Source organism: Cetorhinus maximus, chromosome 4, assembly GCF_964194155.1.
Source record: "Cetorhinus maximus chromosome 4, sCetMax3.hap1.1, whole genome shotgun sequence".
Taxonomy (NCBI): Eukaryota; Metazoa; Chordata; class Chondrichthyes; order Lamniformes; family Cetorhinidae; genus Cetorhinus; species Cetorhinus maximus.
In genome coordinates this window covers 29,847,424-29,873,207 of record NC_135882.1, presented here as the reverse complement: position 1 = coordinate 29,873,207, position 25,784 = coordinate 29,847,424, and the positions used below count along the sequence as shown (strand labels likewise).

General features: G+C 41.5%; 1 protein-coding gene across 1 annotated transcript in view; it reads left to right on the top strand.

Moving 5' to 3' along the window:
• fbxo15 (F-box protein 15) overlaps window positions 1-20,358 on the top strand; it is a 50,654-nt gene extending 30,296 nt beyond the window's left edge. The window contains exons 6-10 of the mRNA XM_078540048.1: window positions 5,428-5,557; window positions 9,724-9,806; window positions 13,649-13,794; window positions 18,105-18,229; window positions 19,715-20,358. Of these exons, the coding sequence (XP_078396174.1) occupies window positions 5,428-5,557; window positions 9,724-9,806; window positions 13,649-13,794; window positions 18,105-18,229; window positions 19,715-19,984 (754 nt within the window). The 3' untranslated portion in view covers window positions 19,985-20,358. The remainder of the gene's footprint in view (window positions 1-5,427; window positions 5,558-9,723; window positions 9,807-13,648; window positions 13,795-18,104; window positions 18,230-19,714) is intronic.
• Window positions 20,359-25,784: the final 5,426 nt, after the last annotated feature.

The window sequence follows — 25,784 nt, the reverse complement described above, 5'->3', positions numbered from 1 at the left end:
CACATCCTAGCAATACAAAGCGGATTGGAGTTGAATGAGGCACAGCAATAAGAAGAGGCATCGCCTGATGAGAGAGAACTGAATGATGGTGATGGCAATCCATCAGAAGGAGAGTCTACAGAACATGTAGCTATAGAGGCCAGGGAGCAGTTGGTAGAGCAGAATCTTAAGTGATACATGAGAAATCAAAATAATTTCCTCAACATTAATGGTTATTGTTACTCTTTCACCACTGTATTGAAGCACATTAATACCATTCAGTCAATCTCTATGCAAATGCAGACTAAGAAGCTCTAATAAACTATAAACCAACATTGCAAACCAGGGACTGCCACCCCCATTTATTAGTTTTATTGACAGTTTGTTTTATTTAAAAGAGATTATAGGACCTAATCGAAAAGCAGGATACTGCACATGTTGGAATTCTCGAAATAAAAACAGAAAATGCTGACCTGGTGAGTATTTCCAGCATTTACTGTTTTTATTGCAATTTTGGTGTTTATTTTAATTCCACGTATTTTATTGTAATGAATTCTTTGTCACTCGATTAATCAGCCCATGGGCTTTGCTTGCAAGGCTTACCAACTTTATTTTGTGCACCTCCAGTGAAGTTAACAGAGCTGGTGGAAAGCTGCTATTCCTCTTAAAGACATTTTTTATGGCTGATGAATTTTGACCATTCAAACTTCAGGGACTGGCTATAGATTCCTGAGAGAGCTGCTCCTGCTGCAATACTGTCACTTTCATGGAGTGGGAGCTCATTGCTTTTACTTATCTGGAGGAGAATAGACTACAGAAAATGAGTGTCACCTTGAACCTATTTTCTTCAGTCGGTCCAAGGTGGTCATCTGATTCAAGCATGAGCACAGATTTGAGCCCAGAGTCTGCATGGCAACTGTTCGAAATTCCATTAAACTGGCAACCCCCGTGAACATTGATTCCAATTGTGAGTTCATAATCTTCAGTTCTGCAACTGTCTGAGATATGTGCACTCCTCTAATTCTGGCCTTTTGAGCATCCCTACTGTTGGTGGCTCTGCCTTCAGCTGCCTAGGCCCCTAAGCTCTGGAATTCCCTCGTAAATCTCTCTGTTTCTCTACTTCACTTTCCTCCTAGAGACATTCTTTAAAACCTACATCTGTGATCAAACTTTTGGTCGCCTGCCTCAAAATCATCTTATGTGGCTCTGCCATATTTTGTTTTATAATGCCTCTGTGAAATGCCTTGGGATGTTTTATGTTAAAGGTGATATATAAATATTTGTTGTTGTAGTGGATTTGGTTTTTGAGGACCTTCCTGGCAGTGGCTGTGAAGAGAACACCCCTCTTCACTCTGACTTGCTCCAATGCAACCACTAGGAAGACCTCTGAAATTCTGAGCACTAGGTAGCCTGTGCTTTATGCTGCCACATTTTCCTGCTGTACTGTTCCAACAACAAAATCTTGCAAAAAGGAATGCGGCTTTGCTTTTAAGAGGAATTTCCCTATTTAAATGTACCTTTGGATAATTTGCTGAAAATTGTGCTCTGGAAGAGGACAGACTAGGACACCCACTGCTGAGGTTAAAATAAAGGTTAGGAGTTAATGCACTCTGGGCCTGTTTAGGGCTCAGCCAGAACTCACCCACTGACCACTTCTTATCCTGGTCACTGTAAGGTTTATTTTGGCGGGGGAAAAAAAGTTAATTCATGAGATGTAGGTAGTATTTATCACTTGTTACTGTTGAGAAGGTGGTGGCCTTCTTGAACAGTTGGTAGTGGTTTATTACAATTGAGTGGGTTGCTAGGCCAACTCAGAGGGCAATTAAGAATCAACCATTCTGCTGCAAGGAGTCACATGGATTTCCTTTTTTTCTCTAAAGTACTTCAGAACACCACTGGGGTTTTTACAACAGCCGACAACTTCGTGGGCTCATTTGCTGGTACTTTTTTTAAAAATTGCCAGATTTTTGATTTTTTTAAAAAAATTCATTCTTGCAGTGCTTTAGTGGGCTATGAACTTATGGGCCTCAATGAGGAGGGTGGAATGATAGCAGGCAACGCACGCACAACATCATGGGATGCGCAGGAACATCTGATTTCATTGGGATCACTTGTTTAAAAAAATTCATTTATGGGATGTGGGCTTCGCTGGCTAGGCCAGCATTTATTGCCCATCCATAATTGCCCTTGAGAAGGTGGAGGTGACTGTTTTCTTAAACACTACGGTCCCTGTGTTTTAGGTACCACAGTGCTGTTAGGGAGGGAGTTCCAGAACTTTGAGCCAGCGACAGTGAAGGAACGGTGATATATTTCCAAGTTAGGATGGTGAGTGACTTGGAGGGGAAGTTGCAGGTGGTGGTGTTCCCATTTACCTGTAGCCCTTGCCCTTCTAGATGGTAGTGGTCATGGGCTTGGAAGGTGCTGCCTAAACAGCTTTTGTGAGTTTCTACAGCACATCTTGTAGTTGGCAGCAGTGTGTACCATTGTTCATCGGTGTTGGAGGGAGTGAATGTTTGTGGAAGGGGTGCCAATCAAATGAGTAGCTTCTTGAGTGATGTTGGAGCTGCACCCATCCAGACAAGTGGAGAATATTCTACCACACTCCTGACTTGTGCCTTGTTGATGGTGGACAGGCTTTGGAGAGTCAGGAGGTGGGTTACGCACCACAGGATTCCTAGCCCCTGGCCTGCTCTTGTAGCCACAATATTTATATGGCTAGTCCAGTTCAGTTTCTGGTCAATAGTAATCCCCAGGATGTTGATAGTGGTGGATTCAGAGACGGTAATGCCATTGAATGCTTTGTTTTCGTTATATTCCTGGGTTTTATATCTCCACTGCATGTGAACAGGTGTGACATGGGCCTACAGACACCATTTCACCTCATTAAGAAATGAAATGGAAGAGGAAGTTGGGAGTGTCTGATCTGAAAATTCATAAGAATTCGCTTATAACTGATGAAGAAAAACTGTAACAAGGTTCTCAGTCATTTGAATGTGCTGCTGGAGAGTCGGTAAGGAATAGGGAGAGGTGCTCCACATGAGTGATTTTTAAGAAAAAAAACTTGTCACCACCAAGAGTGCCTGTCTGGAGGAGGCCAGTGGCATGAATGGCACCCTAGGTCATGGATTCGATGCAGTTCTGGCGCCTCCCTCGTGGCCAGAGAGGAATTAAAAATTTGGGTCAGAGCCCGTGCCTCCCTTGCCTCCCTCGGCAGTCTGGGACACAAATCATCCAGACCTGGAGATTTGTCCACTTTTAAGCCTGCCAACACCTCCAGTACCTTGTCACTCCCTATATCAATTTGCTTAAGAACCTCGCAGTCTTACTCCCTGAATTCGATACCTTCATCCTCATTCTCTTGGGTGAAGACGGATGTGAAGTATTCATTCAACACTCTCTATCGATGTCCTCTGGCTCCACCCATAGATTTCCCCCTTGGTCCCTAATGGGCCCTACTCTTTCCATGGTTATCCTCTTCCCATTGATATACTTATAGAATATCTTGGGATTTTCCCTACTTTTACCAGCTAGAGCTTTGTCATATCCCTTCTTTGCTCATCCTCATTCGCACAATACTCAAAGGCATGCCCAATACACTCACTCCTTATGCATATGCCTGATTCTTTACCACTTGCAGTGCACCCATTAAATGCACATATTCTGGCAGTGAGCTTTTCGACTGGTTTTGATAAGCATATAAAGAGACTATGTTGGGACTTCTAAGGTATCACTGATCTCCATTCTACTCTTCTGCAGAAGGACTGATGCTGCCCCAGAGAAGGAGGATAGTGGAATGGATATGGGAATTGATGTTTCTCAGCAGGTCTCCATCCATTTGCCACCCCCTCAACCAGGACTTGACATGATGCCTCCATTCCAGCTGGTCTACGCTGTCCCTACACTGCAGCAGGGCCTTCTTGGACCCCAACATCCAAAACAACTTGAGGCAATGAGAAATGTGTATAGCAGCCTTCCACCATCTCTGAATCTACAGGGACAGTGTTATACAGAACTTGGACATAGGAAGGGAGAGAATATATAGAGGATTAACATAGGGATGTCACATTTTTTTTGTTAACCAATTAATTTGACCACTGTTGAAGGAACTTATCACACATCATTCCACTGTGTCTCATTACTGAATGCAGAATTCACAGTAGGGAAGTGATTTTAAATCCCGAATTGTGGATATGTTGGATGTGCCTGAGGATTACAAGACTCTGCAAGGTATGTATAGTTAGTGGGTCAATAATGACCTAGTTGCTATTGAAGCATCACTTGCATCACAGGCAGAAGTATGTCCTGGTGGCCGAGCATCTGAGTTCCTGTCTTTATCATTCTCCCCATCTGAGTCGTTCAAGACATCTTTATAAGGTGCTATGTTGTGTAGAATGCAACATCAGTGATCCATAACACACTAGCTGGCAAATACTGCAGCGAATCTCCAGATCTGTCAAAATACCTGAACCTTTATCATTGCATTGAATGGTGATGTGTTTGGTGTTGAACCTCTCTTCTGGTTGAGTGGAGGGATTCCTCAAAGGTATTATGTGCCATAGCTGAAGGGAATATCTTGTCCTTAAGCAGCTATCTTGTCAGGTTGGTTTCAGGTAGAAAGTCCGTAGGCACAATCCTCATATCGGTTATAGTAGTTCATGGAACGCTGCCTCCTTGCCTTGTCCCACGCTAATGGATTGGTGCCTGTCAAACTATAGATAACCAATTGTCTCTCCCTAATGGAGACAGATGTCTTTGGTCCTTTGTGGACTATGGCTAAATAACTTTCTCTAATCCCAGCTGTGCAACTGGGAGCAGTGGCCACTCCTGGGACTGCAGCAGTCCCCAACGAAGATCATCACTGGTGTCAAATTAAAAGATGAGTGGAGGTGTTTTGCTAGGGCCAGTTGAAGGTGTGCATGGGTAGCGCATGGAGGAGGGCCCCTGTTAGGCACAAGATGCCTGAATAGGAGGGAACCAACCACCCACCACTGATATAATACTTAAGGGCGTCAGTTGGCCCAAGGGCAGGCCTATCGCCTCCCTACTGTTGATAAAATTACAGTGTATGTGGGTATGTGGTCCCACCCCTGTCACTGGGGTGTAAAATTCCACTCGTAATTACTACACTACTACATCCATACTTTAAACAGTTGTACTTGGGAGCTAGGGGAAGATTAGGAGCAAACTTTTTATTGTTTTCTCTATCCTTTTCAGACTACCTTGCATCAGTGTTCAACTTTAAACATGTAAAATTCTCCCACGTTTTCCTCCCTACCCTGCATCATTTTAACTTGAAATTGGAGTTTTCTGTAGTACCATGAGAATCTGCTGCTTAAACTTTGGTTCCTTCAGAAAATTGAAAGTAACCTTTATTTTCTATAAGAAATTACTTAGAGCAATAACTCAAACTGGTGCATGTCTTGTGACTAATTTCAGATTTTTTTTTAGGCCTCGCCGGCGATCTCTACTTGCAGAGTATAATCTAACAAACCTGGAAGAATCAAGTACGTATATTGGTGGTGATAAGCTCGTCAAGCTACAGTGCTTATACCCTGGCGTGTTGCTGGGCTGCTGGCAAGTGAGTTAACAAGTAGGTTTTAACTTACTTTGCAGCCTCGTCTCTAACAAAGGAAAAAAAAACTGGCATTTATTTAAGTGCCTTTCACAGCCTTGCAACTTCCCAAAATGTTGAAGTATAGTTACTGTTGTAATGTAGGAAACACAACAGCTAATTGACACAGGAAGATCCCACAAACAGAAATTAAGTAAATGACCAGATAAACTCTTTCACAACTTCCCATGATGGGATTTAATCCTAACACAGTTCCTAGTCCTATACCATAAGCACTAGGCTACCATACGTAGTTATACATTAAGTCCTACCAAAGAATGGGTAAGCTACACACAAGCAACTTTTATGAAATTGAGAGGCAAAGTTAGCTTGTGTGGGCTGAAACTAAGACCCCAATACTAGTGGGAAGTGTGGTAGATAGGGGAAACTCTTGCATGGCCAGGGATGTGGAGGCCCTTTAGATGTTCACAGCATGACTTCATTTTTTAAAAAAAGCTGTAAACCCCTGCCTGCACAGCATGCCAAATTGATTGCCTGGTTGGTGGGAGGGAGCTTGAGCAAACATATGGCAGAAGGCCACTGGTGGGAATCTGTGGGATGGTACCTGGCAGTCAACACATGGTGGAGGTTTCAGATCAACATGGGAGAGTGGAATGAAGAGAACAATGGGCCTCAGCCTGGTCATTAGGGATTGGTGGGTTGTGGTAGGGCCAGTGAGAACACTGGGGCCATGATCAGGGCTGGGATGGCTGAAGGCTTCCTTGATGCCTGGGGAAGCACTTCTGCTCCTCTTGTCCCGCAAGGATTGCTGAAAGGAGCAGATCTTTAGCATTTAATACTCCAAATCTGCTGTCGGGAGTCCCACAACGTGGGCCTGCTTCCTACTGAGTTGCGCCACCAACGATGTCATCAGGGTGTGACTTTTGAATGTTAATTAGGCCTCTTCCTGTCTTTTGTGGGAACCTTGTTGATGGCCTTATTTTTGTTAAATTTCAAATGAGTGGGAATGTTTTTTGAGTTGGGATTGACCATCTGCTGCCTGTTGGAGGAGGTGAGTGGGGTGGGTTTAAAATCGAAGCTTGTGTGTCTGTATTAATTGACCAAAACGTTAAAAAATAGAGAAATACTCGATCAATGAGAAATTCTCCTCTTCTTAGGCAGTCCCTCAGGACTGAGGATGACTTGTTTCCACTCCAATTAGATGGATTGTGAGATGGCTGATAAGTCCAATGCATCATCTGCAGACCCTGCCAGTGGGTCATGTGAGGCAGGTGGTACTTGAACGGTTGTATCGATGGGTTGTTTAGAGGTTTGTGTGTTCCCGAGGCCGGAACTTCGCCTCTGAAAGTTTCTGATGACGTGTCTCAATGTGCCTTCTCAAATGAGTCTTCTCCATTTTGGTTGGTCACAAGCCAGGGTCTCCCATGAGTTGGCAGATATGTTTGATCTCTTCAAGGATGCTTTGAGGATATCCCTAAAGCGGTTCTGCTTTCTCCCTGGGAGTTTCATGCCATGCCCGTGTTCTGAGCAGAGCAATTGCTTAGGGAGTCCGGTGTCAGGCATATGAACGACATGCCCCGCCCAGCAGAGCTGGTTTTAGGTGATTAGCGCCTGAATGCTAGTAAGTTGGCTTGGGATAAGAGTTTCCTAGTACTTGTGTAATTCTGGACATTTTGCACTATTTTAAATTATATAAGGGATCATTTATTTTCAGAACATTCACTTAAATCAATAAGTAAAATTTTTAATTGTATTTGATTTATTATTCATTGATTTACCTTTTCATCCTGAGTCATTTAAAAACAGTAATCAAATCACTTTGCACAATTATTTTAAAAATAATCCAATTTTTTAAAATGTCTAGCTCGTTTGTACCTGATTGCATTTTGCCATTGAGTTGTACTTTGTACAAATAAACATAAAGTAGTACTATGAAATTGTTTTAATCTTAATAGATTGAGACATATATCAGACCACTATTGAAAATTTTCATGCATGTTAACATTTTCTGAACCCTAGATGAATGGACTATTTAAATGAATGTACAACATATTAAAACTAAGACAAAAGTCAATGTTATAAAAAAGGAACAAATTCCTGTATTAATGGAAATATAAGTACATAATAGCAATCATTGATTACTGTTACAATCCCCATTGAGAACAATAACTTTTTAGAAAAAGAAATTCAAGCTTCCAGTTAATAGCTGAACAGATGACATGACAAAATTTCACATTTTAAGACTTTCAATGTAACAAACAGACTAAAAGTAATTGTGACTGAACGATATTTTTGTCGACAGCTTAGACTTTAAACTATAGAACAAAACTGTTAATGCAACTGAAAAAACTCATTATCAGGTTAACATTACAATTGTCCTTTAAGTAGACACTCAGTTCTCCCAGAACCAGTCCAAAATGGTTCTTGGCTCCTGAGGGTTGACCTCCGATCTTTTCTTTTCCAAGCCTAACTTTTAACTCCAGAACTGTCTTTTACAGTGCGCGTTTTCCCAGAGACTTCTCCCTCTAGCTAAAGCTAGGCAAATCTTTCAGACTTGTTTTAACTCTTCGCTAATTTGGTCTTTCTAATCCTAGCTTTAGTTCCCAACCGTAGTCTTGCACGATGAGCTAAATCGTCTAGTTGCCTTCAGCTGCTCTCCCTCTCCTGGATCCTGGCAGACTTCCTGTGTCTGAGAGTTTTCAGACTCCCTTCAAAGCCAGTCTCCATAGCAACGTGAATCACATGGGCCTGGTATCCAGGTAGAAATGCTGATTAGCTATCCTTGAGAACAAACTCTCTTGTATCTTGGAAGTAAATGCACAATTTAAAACACAACTGTTTACCACTCTGCATTCTCAACATTTTTCTTGGACTTCGGAGACTCTCAGTCTATATCCAGTGTTAGCATAGGGGCTGCTGCCATTGCCTCGAAGTAAATACCTTGCACCTTCTTCCCAATAAAACAATCTGGCTCTTTTAATCGATAACAATCAAATTAGTCAGGCTTGCTATCAGGCAGATCTCAGTGAAGGTCACATGATCTCTTCATTTTGCCTTAAAGTCACAGTCTCATTGTGGTAACCTTATAAACCTCATAATTGTAACAATTACCTGGCGAAGAATCAGTTACATGGATGTTGTCACACCTACTTTTAGTATAAAGTAGCAAAAAGATTGCCTACAAATAAATAAAATGGGCTGAATATATTGGTATATGTGAATATGGGAAGAAATGCTTTTCAATATTGATATCAATTGCAAGTAGCATAGAAAATGTACAGTGCAGAAAGCGGCCACTTGAAAAACATTAGGAAATTATTTGCGATACCAAATGATTGAAGTGGGGCTGTGTGTGGGTAGATCATGTGGTGTCTCAATTATTACTATATCACTAGTAGTGACACCTGCTGATATAAGAGTCCAGACTAAGAAATATGTGAACTAAAAAGAATGGTGAGCCGTATTAGATTTAAGAAAATATGATCTGAAAATAACACAAAATGTTTGAAGATTAATTTGGAGAATGATTCAGTTTTCAGATTGTTAGAATTTGAGTATAATGGGATTCAGGTTGTTTTTAAATTGATTATTTTCTGTACATTAAAAAGGACAGCAAGTGTTTCTCTTAATTCAATTATGCGTCCTGTAGTAAATTAAATTGTAATATGAAAAATTAGAAGGGTGTCTCTCCTTTTAAACACATAACCTTTTTGCTGATTGCTTTCATAAGAACACCTTTTTAATATCTTCAGTTCACTTGTGTTTACATCACTGACAAAGCAAATTAGACTGTGGGGTGAAAGGAAATACTTGCATAATGGTTACATTTCCACAAATAAACCTTGAGTTTCTGTGGTCTAAAATATCCGAAAGATGCTCAGTACAGGAGTTTATCCGCATTCCTCAAAATTTTAATATTGAAACTATGATTGAAGCATTATATCAACAGGAAGTAGATCTGCAGATCCTTGTCTGTTATGACCGCTAGCATAAAAGTGATAAACACATGCTTTATCTTCATAGTATCTGTCAAGCAGCAAAGTGGTTGTGTGTTTTTTTTTACTTTACACTTATCCAATGATAGTGGCACCAGAATTATTTTCCCTATGCATGTCTAAAGATGAAGCATTGTGTTCTCCCTCATTACCAACACTTCTCATTAAACTTTTTAGGAAGATGGAGAATTGGCTGTTATCATTGCAAACCTTCATTTCCATCAGCTCATTGAGAAGAGCACTCTAGGATCAGTCAACTGGTAAGCAGAATTGCATTCTCTCAATATATAAAATAAATTATAGCTTAAATGTTTAAACATTTGGGCCTGAATTTTCACAAAGCTGGAAGGGCTCTTAGCCTAAATAGCACCAGAGCCCTGAATCTGGAAGTGCTGCCCCCGCACTTATCATTTTCTTAAGGGGAGGCACGGGGGTGGGTTGTACTTTGCACATTCATGGTTCACAAAGGCAGCTGCACATGTAAAAGTGCAGCTGCTTTCAAACAGATCCAACTTTTGTTACTGGGATGTGCAAAACACGACTTGTGGGCTTTAGACATTTGAGGAAAAGGTCCAAAGCTGCTGGAGTTATTTGGAGAGGTAGGGCACACCTTTGGGAGAGATCAGGTACCCTTTGGGATTGTTAAGAGTCAACATGAGTGTGCATAAAAAGTAGATAAGCTCAGTGGAACTCTCAAATCATTTAAATCGTCTGCCTTTTAAATTATTAAATTTTAAAAATAAACAGCCTACAATGACTCTGCTTGCAATTCCAATCTGTTAACATAAGGGGAGGCAGTGACGTAGTGGTAATGTCATTTGACTAGTAACCCGGAGGCCCAGGCTAATGCTGTAGGGACACTGGTTCAAATCCCACCATGGCAACTGAAATTAAAAGCTATCCTCCGTAATGGTGACCGTGAAACCATTGTTGATTGTTGTTTTAAAAAAAAAAGCATTTGCTTCACTAATGTCCTTTAGGGAAGGAAATCTGCTGCCCTTACCTGGTCTGGTCTATGTGCCCACAGCATTGTGGTTGACTCTTAAATGCCTTCTGAAATGGCCCAGCAAGCCATTCGGTTGTACCAAACCGCTACAAAGCCTAAAAAAAAGAATGAAATTGGACAACCCGAACAGCATGTGGACTGCAGTGGTTTAAGAAGTTAGTTTACCACCATCTTCTCAAGGGCAATTAGGGATGGGCAATAAATGCTGGCCTAGCCAGCGATGCCCACATCCCATGAATGAATAAAAAAAAAATAAGCCTCAGGGTTATCATAGGGGTAGTGCAGCATGACTGACTCCACAACCTATCATCACAATGTAGTAGTGGGTCGGGGGTGGAGAAGGGGGGGCTGGTGATGGTTGTAGGTTCACAGTTTGATAGCTCCAAGTGGTTATAAGTCTTTAATGTGGGACTATGAATACAAATGTTTGCCTTCATAAGGGATTAAGCACTTGAAGGAATTTAAAAGTATTGAATGATTTTTTTAAGAAGTGAAGTCTGTAATAGACACTTTGGAGAGAATCCCCCCCCACCTCCACCCCCCCCCCCCCCCCCCCCATTGGGGGCAGGCGCGGGCAGACGTGGACCCAATCAGTGCCCTTGATCGGGTCCGTGCCGCCATTTTACGCGGGTGGGCCAATTAAGGTCCACCCAGCGTGACGCGCGCCCGGAAGCACTGTGCGCTCCCTGTTCGGGCTGGGTGGGGTTGTTCCCTGAGTCAGGAGTGTACTCTTTCATGCGCGTGCACAATAAGTTTTAAGTTTTTAAAATTTTAATAAATTTTTAATAAAAATTTTAATAAAGAAAAAAAAAATTTAAGACATGTCCCCTCAGTACTCACATGAGCTGGGACATGTCAATGAACTTAAATACATTTTCTCATTAATGAACCCTTCATGAAACCTCATCCCGTCCGTGGATGAGGTTCCATGAAAAATGTGAAGGCCACCTGGGCTCTTCGTCTGTCTGCCAACCTTAAGGTTGGACGGGCAGTTTTCTCAATCGAAAAGCCTTGGCCTTGGTGTCCAGATTACTGGTCCAGTGACATTACCACTACGCCACCATCTGCCCATGGTTCATACTGGGTGAGCTGGCATGGAGGATGTAAGGGTGGTGGGTAGGGGGGGCCATGAGTTGGCACTAAGTTGGCATAAGGACTGTAAGTGGTCATGGGGGTTGATTAGTTGGCATGGAGGGTTTGAGGAAGCATGGGGGGTAGCATGAGTTGGCATGGATGGGCAGGGAGAGTGTGTGAGGGTTGAGAGGTAGAGGGTTTTTCTTTGTTTGTTTGTTTATATTGTAACTGAAATAAAGTCCCAGGGCACTGAGGCAGGCCTTTCAAGCAGCCTACCTCAGCACCTGCCAGCCCCTGTGGCTGTTTCCGCAGTATTTCCAGGGTGGAGGGCCCAACTTCTGTGGGTGTAACCATACCCCCCTCCCCCACCCAAATGAACACCCAGGAAATTTTCTCCCGAGTTGGGTTTGTTGAGTTGTGAATTTTCTTGACTCCATGCTCTCAACTCGGTGCGAAAATTCAGTCCTTGGTAACTGAAACTAAATTGCATTGGGTTTATAGAAAATTAAGATTTTTTAAATTAAACAAATTTGTTTGTAACCTGGTCAGGTGGGCAGAAAAATAGCAAATGGATTTCAATTTAGAGAAGTGTGAGGTAATGCATTTGCGGAGCTGAGACAAGGCAAGGAAATATACAACAAATGGTAGGCTTCTGAGAATTGTGGAAAGACAGAGGGACCTTGGGGTGTATGTTTACCCGGAAGGTAGCAGGATAGGTAGATAATGTGGTCAAGAAGGCATGCGAGATACCTTTCTTTATTGGCCAGGGCCAGGAGTGGGGAGGTTATGCTGGAACTGTATGACAACACTGGTTATACTACAACCAGAGCACTGCATACAGTTGTGGTCACCATATTACAGAAAGGACGTGATTGCATGAGAGAGGGTACAGAAGAGATTTATGAAGATGCTGTCAGGAATGGAAAATGTTAGCTATATGGAAAGATTGGATAGGCTGGATTTGTTTTCTGTGGCAGTGTCATGTGTCAGCCCTGGCTCAGTTGGTGGCTTACTCGCCTCTGTGTCACGAGGTTCTGAGTTCAAGTCCCACTCCAGGATTTGAACACAGAAACCAAAGCAATCTCCATAGCCGTATTGAGGGAGTGTTGCACATTAGATAAAATGTTGAATTGAGGACCTGCCTGCACCCTTGGGTGCTTGCAAAAGATCCTTCAACACTATTTTGAAAAAGAGCAGGGGAATTATCTCCAATATTCTGGCCAATATTTATCCCTCAATCAACATCACAAAAGCAGATTATCTGGCTATTATCAGATTGCTGTTTGTGGAAGTTTGCTTTGTGCAAATTGGTTGCCGTGTTTTCTACATTACAACAGTGACTAAACTTCAAAAGTGCTTCATTGGCTGTGAAGCACTTTGAGACATCCTGTGGTTGTGAAAAGCACTATGTAAATACAAGACTTCCTATCGCCTTCTGTAGAACAGTGGAGGCTAAGGGGAGATTTAATTGGGGTGTATAAAATTGAGGGGTCCAAATAGAGTGGAGAGGAAGGACCTGTTTCCATTTGTAGAGAAGTCAATAACCAGAGGGCATAGATTTTAATAATTGGTGGAAGGATTAGAGGGGAGTTGTGGAACTTTTTCACCCAGAGGGTAGTGGGAGTCTTGAATTCACTGCCTGAAAGGGTTTCAGAGGCAGAAACCTTAATCACATTTTAAACATTTAAATATGCACTTAAGGTGCAGGAAACTACATGGTTGTGGACTGGGGCAGGATTGTGGAATTAGACTGGTCAACTCTTTTTTGGCTAGCACGGACAAGATGGACCAAATAGCTTCCTTTTGTGTGTAAATCTTTCTACATTTCTATATCAAAGATGATAATTCAGCACGTGAGTTGGACATCTTTAATGCCCATCCCTTTTCTGTCTATCAGGACTTTCTTCATTAATATGTTGTTATTGTGTTACATAGTATGTATTGGAAGTTCTGTGACCTTCAGACATGATGATTTGTCTAATTTATTTGCCTTCTCTCTGTTTTATATTTTGAAAATAAAAGTCAATATTCACCAGCGCCTCATGAGCCAGTATTGGATGACATTGACCCAGAATATGGGCTGCATGGCTACCATTGCCATATTACCTTACATAACGGAAAAAGCTCCTACATGTCTGGTAGTTTTCATAACCTATTCTGTAGAAAAGGTAAGAAGGCTTCCATTTTAATTTGTAATGCTGTTTTATTGGTATGGAAGATATTTGCAGTTCTAGTGGTTGCACCTTGCTTACTTTTCCCTGACACACAGCAGGCAAGATTTCCCTGGTCTTCCCTTTTTGCTCTGATCCATCGAACCCACAGCTGTGATTGACACAGTTGATCCTTATTATTGAAATCATAATTATTACAGACTTGAAATGTTAACTCTGTCTTTCTCTCCACAGATGCTATCAGACCCGCTGAGTTTTTCCAGCAATTTTTGTTTTTGTTTCAGATTTTCAGCATCCGCAGTATTTTACTTTTACCTTAATTATTGCCAGGCAAACTGGAGGAGTGGAACATAAAATGTACATCTTTGCATTCACTGCCCATTTTTGTTGTAAATCTCAACATGTTTGTCCCAAAAACCTGCCAGTTCTTTCGCTATAAGTTGAAGGCACAATTCTTGCCCTTTGTCAGTTAGAAGGTTGAGGGAATTTGAGGGTGATGGGCACCTGGAACTCACTGCTTGAAAGGGTGGTAGTGGCAGAAACCCTCAAAGATCAGAGAAGTTCTTGGTATGCACTTGCTAGTGCCATAATCTAAAAGGCTATGGACCAAGAATTGGAAAGTGTGAATAGGCTGGGTGGCTACTTGTCAGTTGGCATGGGCACGATGGCCCGAATGACCTACTTCTGTAAATTTCTATTAAAATGCCCCTATGGTTACTGTGTCACCCTTGTTATATGTACCTCTAATTTTGTAATTTATACTTTGCCTGACTGTACAACTACCATTGGGGAGGCCTGTAAACCACTCCCACCAGTGTTTTCTGCCCTTTGTTGTTTTAGTTCCATCCAAACTGATTCTACATCTTGATTAACCAGGCTAAGATCCTTTTTCTGTACTGTCATAATATCATTTATTATCAGGGCTACTACCACCCCCTTTCCATTTGCTCCTCCCACCCCCACCCCCTTGCCTCCTTCTCCATTTTCCCTATCTCTTCTAAAAGTTAAGTATCCTGGCATATTTGGTTTCCGACCTTGGTTACTCTGCAACCACATCTCTGTAATGGCTGTAGATCAAGTTCACCTGTACTATTCATTTAAATTTTCACGAGAATACTTCCATGCATTCAGATGTAGTGCCTTTTGCTTTAACTTTATTTTTGCAATGTCACCTTAGTCAATAGTGCTTTATTTCCTTTGTTAAGCTTTTTGTTCCTTCCTGACCCACTTTGCTTATTTTCACCCAAATCGCTACTTTGCCCTACAGCCTTGACATTTCTCTGCCCATTCCTGAATGCTCCCACCCTCCTCCATTAGTTTGAAAAACCTGTCTTCTCTGCTAGTTTTTCAATTTGCCTAGACACTGGTCTCAGTTCAGTTTAAGTGGAGCTTGTCTCAATGGTACAGCTCCCTCTTTCCCCAGTACTAAGTGCCAGTGGCCCATGAAGTGAATCCTCTGCCTCCCACAACTGTCCTTCAACCACACATTCAATCTTCTAATCTGTTTATCCCTATTCCAGTTCGAGCGTGGATCAGGTAACAGTCCAGAGGTTGTTACCTGTGAGGTTCTGCATTGTATTTTAGACCCTAGCTCCTCAAACTCTCTCCCAGTGGAAAATCATTCCCATCTCTGTCAATGCCATTGGTTCCTATGTGGACCACCACAATTGGTTCCTCCCTTTCTCACTCCAAATTAGTATCCAGTTGCGAGATGTCCTTGACCCTAGCATTGGGCAGGCAGTGCAAACTTCAGAACTCCTGGTTGTGGCTGCAGGGAACAGTATCCATCTCCCTGACCATACTGTCTCCTATCACTACCACATTTTCACTCCCCTGCTTGAATGGCCTCCTGTACCACAATGTTGTGATCAGTTTGCTCATGCGCACTGCAGGCTTTGCCCTCATCCGCACCGGCAGCAAGGACTTGGATAAGGGCAAAGGCTGAGGCTCCTCCAGCACTGAGTGGCAGCCAAACTCTCCTGACTCTAACTGTTAACCAGATCTGTACTCTACCTAACCTGAAGGGTGTAACTGTCTCCTTGATCGGGTACCTCTTCCCCCTCCCTAATGCCCTGCAATGCCTGCACCCTGGACATCAATTTAACAACCCTGCGTTGAAGTTCATCAAGGTGCAGGCGCTTTACTGCAGATGTTCTTGGCCAGGATTCTGATATATCCTGCAAACTCCCACATGTGGCAGTTGTGGCACACCACTTTTGGTGGGATTCCTATTCAATCTTGTTTTACTTATTAAATTATTAAATTAATATTAAATTAGAATTTGGGGGATCTTGTTTAAGCTGCTCTGGTTCTTGCTGTTTTACACTATTCTTTATTTTTGTTTGTTGGCTCCTTCATTTTATTTACTTATGTCAGATGAAGCACTTTAATGTTTGTATTCTGTTTAGTTAATTTTAGTATTCCCCTAGATTTGATTGATTAATTAAGCAACAAATTATACAGTAGTTAGTTATAAAGTAGCTGTAGTTCCTTGGGATCCACCCGCTCTCTGACATCACATTTTCAGATTTATAATTCTTTTTTCTGATTTTTCCCTGCTTTAGAGAGACAACTTCCCCTGCCCTTTATGACTTCTCCTCGTGGCCACTTCCCCCAAATTAGATTTTGCATTTCTTAGTTTGGGAAGAAGTTGAAACTATGGTGAGTTTAAGAGCAGAGACTAGAGAAACTTGGGTTGTTTAGATTAATGCAGGTAAAGTTAAGAGAATTTTGAAAGGAGGTATTTGAAATTATGAATGAATTGAGAGTGGTGGGGGGGGAGGAAAAATATTTGCATTGAGCTGTAAATCAGTATCTGGAGGATATAAATGTTAAATAACTAAGAAGAGGTTAGGAGATTTTTAAAGTAACAGGCTGTCAGCAAAAATGTTCACCTTTCAGAAATGGTGACGAATCCATAATGACTTTGATTTCAAAGTGAATTTGAACCGTACAAACCCAGTGCTTGTAGGTAAAAGATAGCATTGCCTGTACCAATCGCTTTCCTTGTGCTGGCCATTTGCGAGGCCCTGAGGGAAAAGGAGAGGGTGGACCCTGTGGGATGGTTCCCCGAGCAGACTGTCAAAGTCATTTGGCAGAATGCCTCATCGCCAGAACTTTCCAACAAGCACCAAGACGTGGCTTGGCTGGTGGTGAGAAAGGCCCTCCCCGTCAGATCCTTCCTACACGCCAGGAGTCTCACCCCCTCTGCACGTTGCCCTCGAGGTAGCTGTGGTGGGGAAGAGACCGTTGTTCACCTCCTTGTGGATTGTGCCTTTGCAAAGAAAGTCTGGAGAGAGATGCAGTGGTTGCTGTCGAGGTTCATCCCGAGCAGTTCTGTGACACAGGACTCTGTGCTCTACGGGCTGTTCCCAGGGACACACACCGAGACAAACATCAACTGCAGCTGGAGGATCATCAACTCGGTGAAAGACGCGCTTTGGTCTGCCCGAAACTTGTTGGTCTGCAAGCACAAAGAGTTGTCCCCGACCGATTGTTGCGGACTGGCACAATCCAAAGTCCAGGACTACGTGCTGAGGGACGCACTAAAGCTTGGGGCAGCTGCCGCAAAGGCGCAATGGGGAAGGGTCGCTGTCTAAGACCTTTCTGCCACAGCGCACCGAGAGACTGGGAACTGTTTAGAGCCCCTCGGGCTGTACAGCTCAAAATGAAAGGCTGTAAATGATTGTAATATTGTTTGTACTGATGGACCTGGTGGTACATTTTGTAAAAGTTTAACCTGGATTGTACCCTTGTAATGGTGTTTTTGAAATGGTTTGGAATGTGATTGAAGATATTTTATGAATAAAGTATATTTTTGCAAAAAAAAAAAATTTGCATGTTAATGAAGTGCAATGAAAGAGGCAGACTGGAGCTGGGGAGTCAAACTGCTTTTAAACTAAGTTTGTGCAGCAAACCTAGTTCAGCAGGAGACCTACTGGAAGGTGTGGGAATAGCAGCAGCAGATTTGCTGGAGGGTCTGGGAGCAACATCTGGAGCAGCAGGAGATCTGGGAGCAGGTGAGTAAAGCTGAGTGAAGTCAGTCAGTCATTTATCAAAATCAACCCCAAAATAACACAATAAAATTCAATACAATTTTAGTCTAGGGAGTTGGGTCAGGCCATCATTGTTGAGGCCAAACTAACTTTTTTCTGAACAAAAAACTTCTTCATATCAAAAGTCTGGTTTCCTTAGGGGGCATGATGTTTGTGTCACTATTTTCTACATACTCTAATGAGCATTTTAGTTCTAACTACTTGATCACTGGATTCTGGTGTTGTGAACTTAATGCTCTTTCCCAATTTCAGAAAACATCCAGGAAGACTTCTTGCGAATAACGGTCATAAGTTCAAAGAAAGAATCACAACACAGCACCATCAGTGGAAATCTCTACTTCCCTTGGAATACAGAATTCCTGAAAGGAAATATTCAGGTGTGAGAATTAGTATTTTTGTCCTGAAATTGGCTTTTTTCTGGTTGTTTAGAAATCCTTTGATTTCAATATCTTTTCCCATATTATACCCATCATTGGGCCACACATCATCTGTGATCTAAATGGGAGGAGACCTACTTCCATCCATGTAGCTTCTTTGTAGCAACTTCATATCATGAAACAGTAGTCTGGAATTTCTTTTTATCTTCTCACCATACCATGGAAGAGTGTGTGGCTTCCACTCAATATCTTTCCAATGAGCTTGGCTGAGGCAGAAAAATCAGGAAAGTCTTGAATTGTATTCTTCCACTCCATGGTACCCAGTTTTGATGGTTCAGTGGCACCTGGACATAACATAAACAAGATCTCAATTCTTTTGTCAATATTTTCCCTTACTAGGCCACTGTAGCACACATAGATGTTATAAGATTAATTGCTAATGCGAGTTGGAAATGTTACATGATTAAGATTCATCTCAACTTTGTTCAAAATAAACTAATGCCCTGTTTACCGTGCCATAATTGGTTTGCTGCTCAACTTTAGGATAATTTGCCTTAAGGTTGCTGCAAAAATATCCCTCACTTTTAAAGTGATGGGCAGTTATCAGAGTTCCTACTATTGACTACTATTCAGTGATTTCTTTGTAGATTTTGGATGGAGACAGTAAAAGGAAAGTAAAGAACTTGCATTCATATAGATTCTTTCATTACTTCAGGATCTCCCAACATGCTTTACAGCTAGTGGAATAATTAATAAAGTGCAGTTACTGTTGTATTTTAGGGAAACGTAGCAAATTAGAACACAGCAAGATACATGCCCAGATATTCTATCTTGGTGAGGTTGGTTGAGGGAGAAGTATTAGTCAGACCCTAAGACAATTCCCTTGATCACCTTCGAATAATGTCATGCAATCCACTCGAAAGAGCAGGCAAGGCTTCAGTTTAATGCCTCATCCAAAAGACACCACTTTTGACAGTGTTGTGTTGTCTCAATACTGCACTGCAGTGTCTACGGTGTAGATTATGTGCTTGACTCTCTGAATGGGAACTTGAGTTCATGAGCTTCTGACTCAGGTGACAGGACTACTTGCTGAGCTAAGGCTGACAGCTAATCAGGCATTGTTATCATTGAACAGTCCATTGATCCTCAACCTGAGGAATGGCACTTGGATGATTACTAGAGGGCTGAAACTATACACCAACATTGACTATCCCTTCATGGAGCAGAGAAGGGAAAATGGGTTGGGGTGTTATTTACAGATTTCAGACTAGCATCTTTACTTGGAGCCATGAATTATGCTGAACTGTAAAATTTATTGTCATGCAGCTTTCCCATTTGTACTACAAAATGCAAGCTGGTACAGTACATTTTCACAGTACAGTTTTGGAAAAGTATTACTAAATTGTTCTTAGCAATTGCATTTAAGTTGTTGCACTTTTTAACATTATTTTCAAAACATTGTCTTGAATTTAAATTTCATTTCAGCACTGTTGCTTAATGGACGTGACTGTTCTGGATGAAGCAGAAAAACCGTTTTGGTGTGTAAGTTCACCAGTAGCTTTGCATTCAGTCTGTACACCTGGCATAAGATATAGCTACCTGGGCAAGAGGCAGGCAGTTGATTATAAGGATCCTGAAGGAAAAGTTCATATGGAGCTAATGTGGTTGGAAGAAGAAAAGCAATATTATATTGTCAACCTTGTCCTTTATTTCAATATTAAAAAAATAAATGCCTGGTTTGCAACAAATTACTAATTGTTTATATTAACCCCTATATGGCTGACTTTAGCAAACAGCTGTTCCATGTACATAAACTGAGGTAGCAACCTGAGTTGAGTCATGAGGCTGGATTCTCTGAGGACTTCCAATATTCAAAATTGATTGTTTCTTTTGAAAAAAAAATCTGACCTGGTCGCGATCCTAGAGATTGGATTACAGACTCAAACACCCTCCTTTCTGATCATGGTTTCTTCCATCTTAAAATATTTGTTTTATGTTTGCTAAGGTTATTCAAATATTTGCCTGCTTACACTAGGCAACAATCATGTTTTCAAACAGTCTTAAGTGTCAGGGATTGCTGTCTATCCTGTTAACATTTGTTGTATTCACAATAAATTGGTTTTCATTTGAAAGGCCTGTAATAATGTCTTGTCTTAACACTAGGCTGCTATATTTTCTTGCACCTTTGGTTAATTCCATTACCTTTTTAAGAAGTCTGACTCTACGTGAATGTGGGGTTCGGAGATTCTGAAGATCTCTGACAAAAAGCAACAGATATAGAGAAAGGGAAATGAAAGGAAAGATGCCTTGGAGGAATGAATGAGTGACTTGCAAACTGGCACCAGATGCCCAAAAATAGAAGTGTAGCGAATCTGAAGTATTAAATCTGTATCTAACATTTATTTTCTGGCTTGTGTAGTAGGGTGTAATCCTTACTGTATTTCCTTGAGTTGGACCTGTGTTACCAATGGTCGTGTTCTTTCAGCAGCTGAAATTTGTATGCATGTAATTTGATAGAAATGTGGAGCACTTTCTTCTGCTTTCGTTCAAGAGACCTCAAGCAGCTCCAGCAGTTGAAAAGCTAGGTAATGGCATTGTTTCTAATTAAGCCTAAGCTGGCTGTTGGGGAATGTTAAAGTAGCTGATGTGAGGTTTTTGGAGCCCAGTAATACAGCTGATTTTTAAATGGTGTAGGAACATTTTTGACAGCTATTTTATGTAGTGTTTTAAAAAGGTAATTATAACCAGTTAATTAACTGTGTAGTAGTACCTTTGAATTATTATAGTGTTTTTTAAATTGAAGTAGGTTTTTTCAATGTACTTTGGCAATATAAAGCTAGAAGGTTTTAAGTGGAAAAAGTGCAGTAATATTTCAGAGACCATTGCACAGTCATCTAATCAACTGGCTATGATTGCCATTTTAAATACCATTCATTTTAGCTGTCTAAAGTGGTTCAATATTTAAAAACCAGCTTCATTCCAGTCCCTTGTAAATGTTTGTGTGCATGGGTGCTTGAAAGAAGAGGACAATTGAGAAAGAGTTGAAGTTCATGTTAAATTCTTTTTGGAATTACAATTTATTTTTCATGTCCTATTGTGTTCTGTCTTTTTCGTAGCGAAGCTGCTGCCCTGTCTGTTTTAACTGCAGTATTAGGGCAGAGATGGCAAAAGTTATTTAGAAGGTTAGAATCTGCAAAATTATTTTGCGCATTTGTCAATGTAGTTAATGTCAGAAAATGTGGGCAGCCCACTTTGCTTTTCTGAAACCAGGCTGACGGTTATGATCTTGGCCCCTTGCATCACTTATGCTGAAAAAAGTCTTGTAAAGTTTCTTTTCACCAAAGGAAAATGAATGGAACAGTGAGAATGCATTTGAAAATATATTCTCCCCATTAATGAGACCTGAGTCAGCCATGTCCTAATGTAATTACACTTTTGTTTAATGGCAAACATTTGGTGTTGATCAACAAGAAATCAACTTGTTTATGTGACAAAGTTTTAATATTGAATCTCCCCAATTTCAGAATCTACTAAACTTGCTTTATTTTTAGTGACTCGATATAGGATACTTCTCTTGGCTGAAAAGAATTATGAAAGGCTGAGAGTTACTTTAGGCCTCTCGGCTACCATAGAAGTTTGAATCCAAGTCATATCCCAGGTTTGCAGATTATTTTAAAATCTGCCTGAAGCATGCTGGATTTTTGTGCTATTTCACGTATCTCAAAAACACATTCCATTATGCACAATAAGGCATGAAAGACGTCCTAGGAAAAACTATATTCTTGTCTGTTGTGTAATATTATTCTTTTCAAAATTTAAAAGAAACAGCTGTGGTGAACTATGGGCAGTTTTCTAACCGCAACCATTTAGTTTATTACTGGAGTTTAATCAAACAAACCGAAAACAATATTAGGAAGAAGTGGAGAGTCCGTAAATATATTGATATGGGGAGAAAGAAGTTAGTTTTTAATAAAAGTATGTTTTTTCCTAAGAAAATCTTCGAATGGTAACTGTGCATCATTGGTAAGAAAGATTCCACTGTAGCACAATTGTCATCCTGACATAACAAACATTTGCCTGTCGTAAAACTCAGGCACTGACCACTTGGGCAATTTCTGGATTCGAGGAGAGTTTCTGTCCTCTAATGCTGATGGTGGGAATCAACCCACCAAAATAAATCACCAACAACAGTAAAGTGGTTTGAGTGTGTGCTGGATCATCTCTTTCCCTTTCCACCCAGCCATTTGTGAAAAGTGCTCGTGAGGGCTCCTTTGTAGGGAGGTTGAAATTTCTGTAAAGAGGAAAAAAGTCAAAAATTCTGGCTACTCTTTTTCAAATCCAGAGTTGAGTCGTAGCCTGGGACCACAGGTAGACCACATTTTGGCCACTTGCTGGACTGGTCCTCTTGGTTTGAGTTGTTGCTGATTCTCCTGGCTGGGAATTTGGGAGCTCCAACCATGAGGAGTCCCTGTCCCAGCTCCTTCCTGTGTCATTGGGCTTGAAGCACGAGGAGGCGCCACCACTTTAAACGCTCCACAGAATCCTTGACCTAAGGCGCATACCTACTTTAAAGACCTTTGGTGAACTGCTGTAGAGTTGTCTGGAAAAACTGTGGATTTTCAATCCAGTCTGCTTAGTTCACAACAGTAATATTCAAGGTAATTACATGGAATGGTTACTTTGTTATGCAATCTGAACACTAGTTATGTTTGTATTTTTATAGTTATTGGGATAATTGTTAATCTTCAATATCATTCTGTTATAATCCTGTTTGTGTTGAATCATGCAAGAAATCTTGCATTTTGTTTACACTTGGACATATGCAGGGAAAGGCAATTGAGGTTTATATGTGAATGTAACTTGAAGATTTCAGACTTTGTTCCTTTGCATATAAAACAAATAAAAATGATTGGAACTTAAAATTAAAACTGAAGTTCAGGTTTATTTTAACATCATTATGGTATAGCTGTATATCAGACCAATTCCTCCTACAGTCTAAGTATTGTTGTCAGTTGAACATACGAAATAGGAGCAGGAGTAGGCCATTTGGTCCCTTGAGTCTGATCCACCATTCAACTAGATCATGGTTGATCTTCTACCTCAATGCCATTTTCCCACAATACCCCAATATCCCTTGATATCATTAATACCTAGAAATCTATCGATCTCTGTGTCGACGACTGAGCTTCCATAGCCCTTTAGGTCAGAGAATTCCAAAGATTTACCACCCTCTGAGTGAAGAAATTCCTCATCTCGGTTCTAAATGGACTACCTCTTTTTCTGAGATGGTGCCCTGATTCTAGACCCTCTAGCCTGGGGAAATATCCTTCCTGCATCTATCCTGTTGAGCCCTTAAAGAATTTTGTATACTTCAATGAGATCACGTCTCATTCCTCTAAATTCTAGAGAAAATAGGCGCACTCTCAATCTCTTATAGGACAGTTCTGCCATCCGAGAGATCAGGCTGGTGAACCTTTGCTGCACCTCCTCTATGGTACACACCCTTCGTTGGGTAAGGAGATCAAAATTATACACAATACTCCAAGTTGGGATCACCAAGGCCCTATACAATTTCAGCAAGACTTCTTTACTCCTGTATTCAAATCATCTTGCAATATAGGCCGACATACCAATTCAGCTTCCTAATTGCTTGCTGCACTTGCATATTAAATTTCAGTGACTTATGAACAAAGACACCCAGGTCCCTTTGAGCATCAACACTTCCCAATCTCTCCCCATTTAAGAAATACTCAGCATTTCAGTTTTTCCTACCAAAGTGGATAATTTTACAATTTTCCACATTATATTCCATCTGTCATTTTCTTGTCCCCTCATAAGACCATAAGACATAGGAGCAGAAATTAGGCCATTCGGCCCATCGAGTCTGCTCCGCCATTCAATCATGGCTGATAAGTTTCTCAACCCCATTCTCCCGCCTTCTCCCCATAACCTTTGATCCCCTTACCAATCAAGAACCTATCTATCTCCGTCTTAAATACACTCAATGACCTGGCCTCCACAGCCTTCTGTGGCAATGAATTCCATAGATTCACCACTCTCTGGCTAAGAAGTTTCTCCTCATCTCTGTTCTAAAAGGTCTTCCCTTTACTCTGAGGCTGTGCCCTCGGGTCCTAGTCTCTCCTACTAATGGAAACATCTTCCCCACATCCACTATATCCAGGCCTTTCAGTATTCTGTAAGTTTCAATCAGATCCCCCCTCATCCTTCTAAACTCCATCGAGTATAGATCCAGAGTCCTCAAACGTTTCATTCCTGGGATCATTCTCGTGAACCTCCTCTGGACCCTCTCCAGGGCCAGCACATCCTTCCTGAGATACGGGGCCCAAAATTGCTCACAATATTCTAAATGTGGTCTGACCAGAGCCTTATATAGCCTCAGCAGCACATGCCTGCTTTTATATTCTAGTCCTCTCAAAATAAATGCCAACATTGCATTTGCTTTCCTAACTACCGCATCAACCTGCAAGTTAACCTTAAGAGAATCCTGGACTAGGACTCCCAAGTCCCTTTGCACTCCAGATTTCTGAATTCTCTCCCCATTTAGAAAATAGTCTATGCCTCTATTCTTCCAACCAAAATGCATGACCTCACACTTCCCCACATTGTATTCCATCTGCCACTTCTTTGCCCATTCTCCTAACCTGTCCAAATCCTTCTGCAGCCTCCCCGCCTCCTCAATACTACCTGTCCCTCCACCTATCTTTGTATCATCTGCAAACTTAGCCAGAATGCCCTCAGTTCCTTCATCTAGATCATTAATGTATAAAGTGAAAAGTTGTGGTCCCAACACTGACCCCTGCGGAACTCCACTAGTCACCGGCCGCCATCCTGAGAAAGACCCCCTTATCCCCACTCTCTGCCTCCTGCCAGACAGCCAATCTTCTATCCATGCTAGTACCTTGCCCCTAACGCCATGGGCTCTTATCTTACTGAGCAGCCTCCTGTGCGGCACCTTGTCAAAGGCCTTCTGGAAGTCCAAGTAGATAACATCCATTGGCTCTCCTTTGTCTAACCTACTCGTTACCTCCTCAAAGAATTCTAACAGATTTGTCAGGCATGACCTCCCCTTGATGAAACCATGCTGACTTTGCCCTATTTTACCATGCACTTCCAAGTATTCTGAAATCTCATCCTTAATAATGGACTCTAAAATCTTACCAACGACCGAAGTCAGGCTAATCGGCCTGTAATTTCCCATCTTTTGCCTCACTCCCTTCTTAAACAGGGGGTTACATTAGCAATTTTCCAGTCCTCTGGGACCCTCCCTGACTCCAGTGATTCCTGAAAGATCACCACTAACGCCTCCACTATCTCTTCAGCTATCTCCTTCAGAACTCTGGGGTGTAATCCATTTGGTCCAGGTGATTTATCCACCTTCAGACCTTTCAGTTTTCCTAGCACCTTCTCCTTGGTAATGGCCACCATACTCACCTCTGCCCCCCGTCTCTCTTGAACTTTGGTGATGTCACTCGTGTCTTCCACTGTGAAGACTGACGCAAAGTACCTATTCAGTTCCTCCGCCATTTCTTTGTTC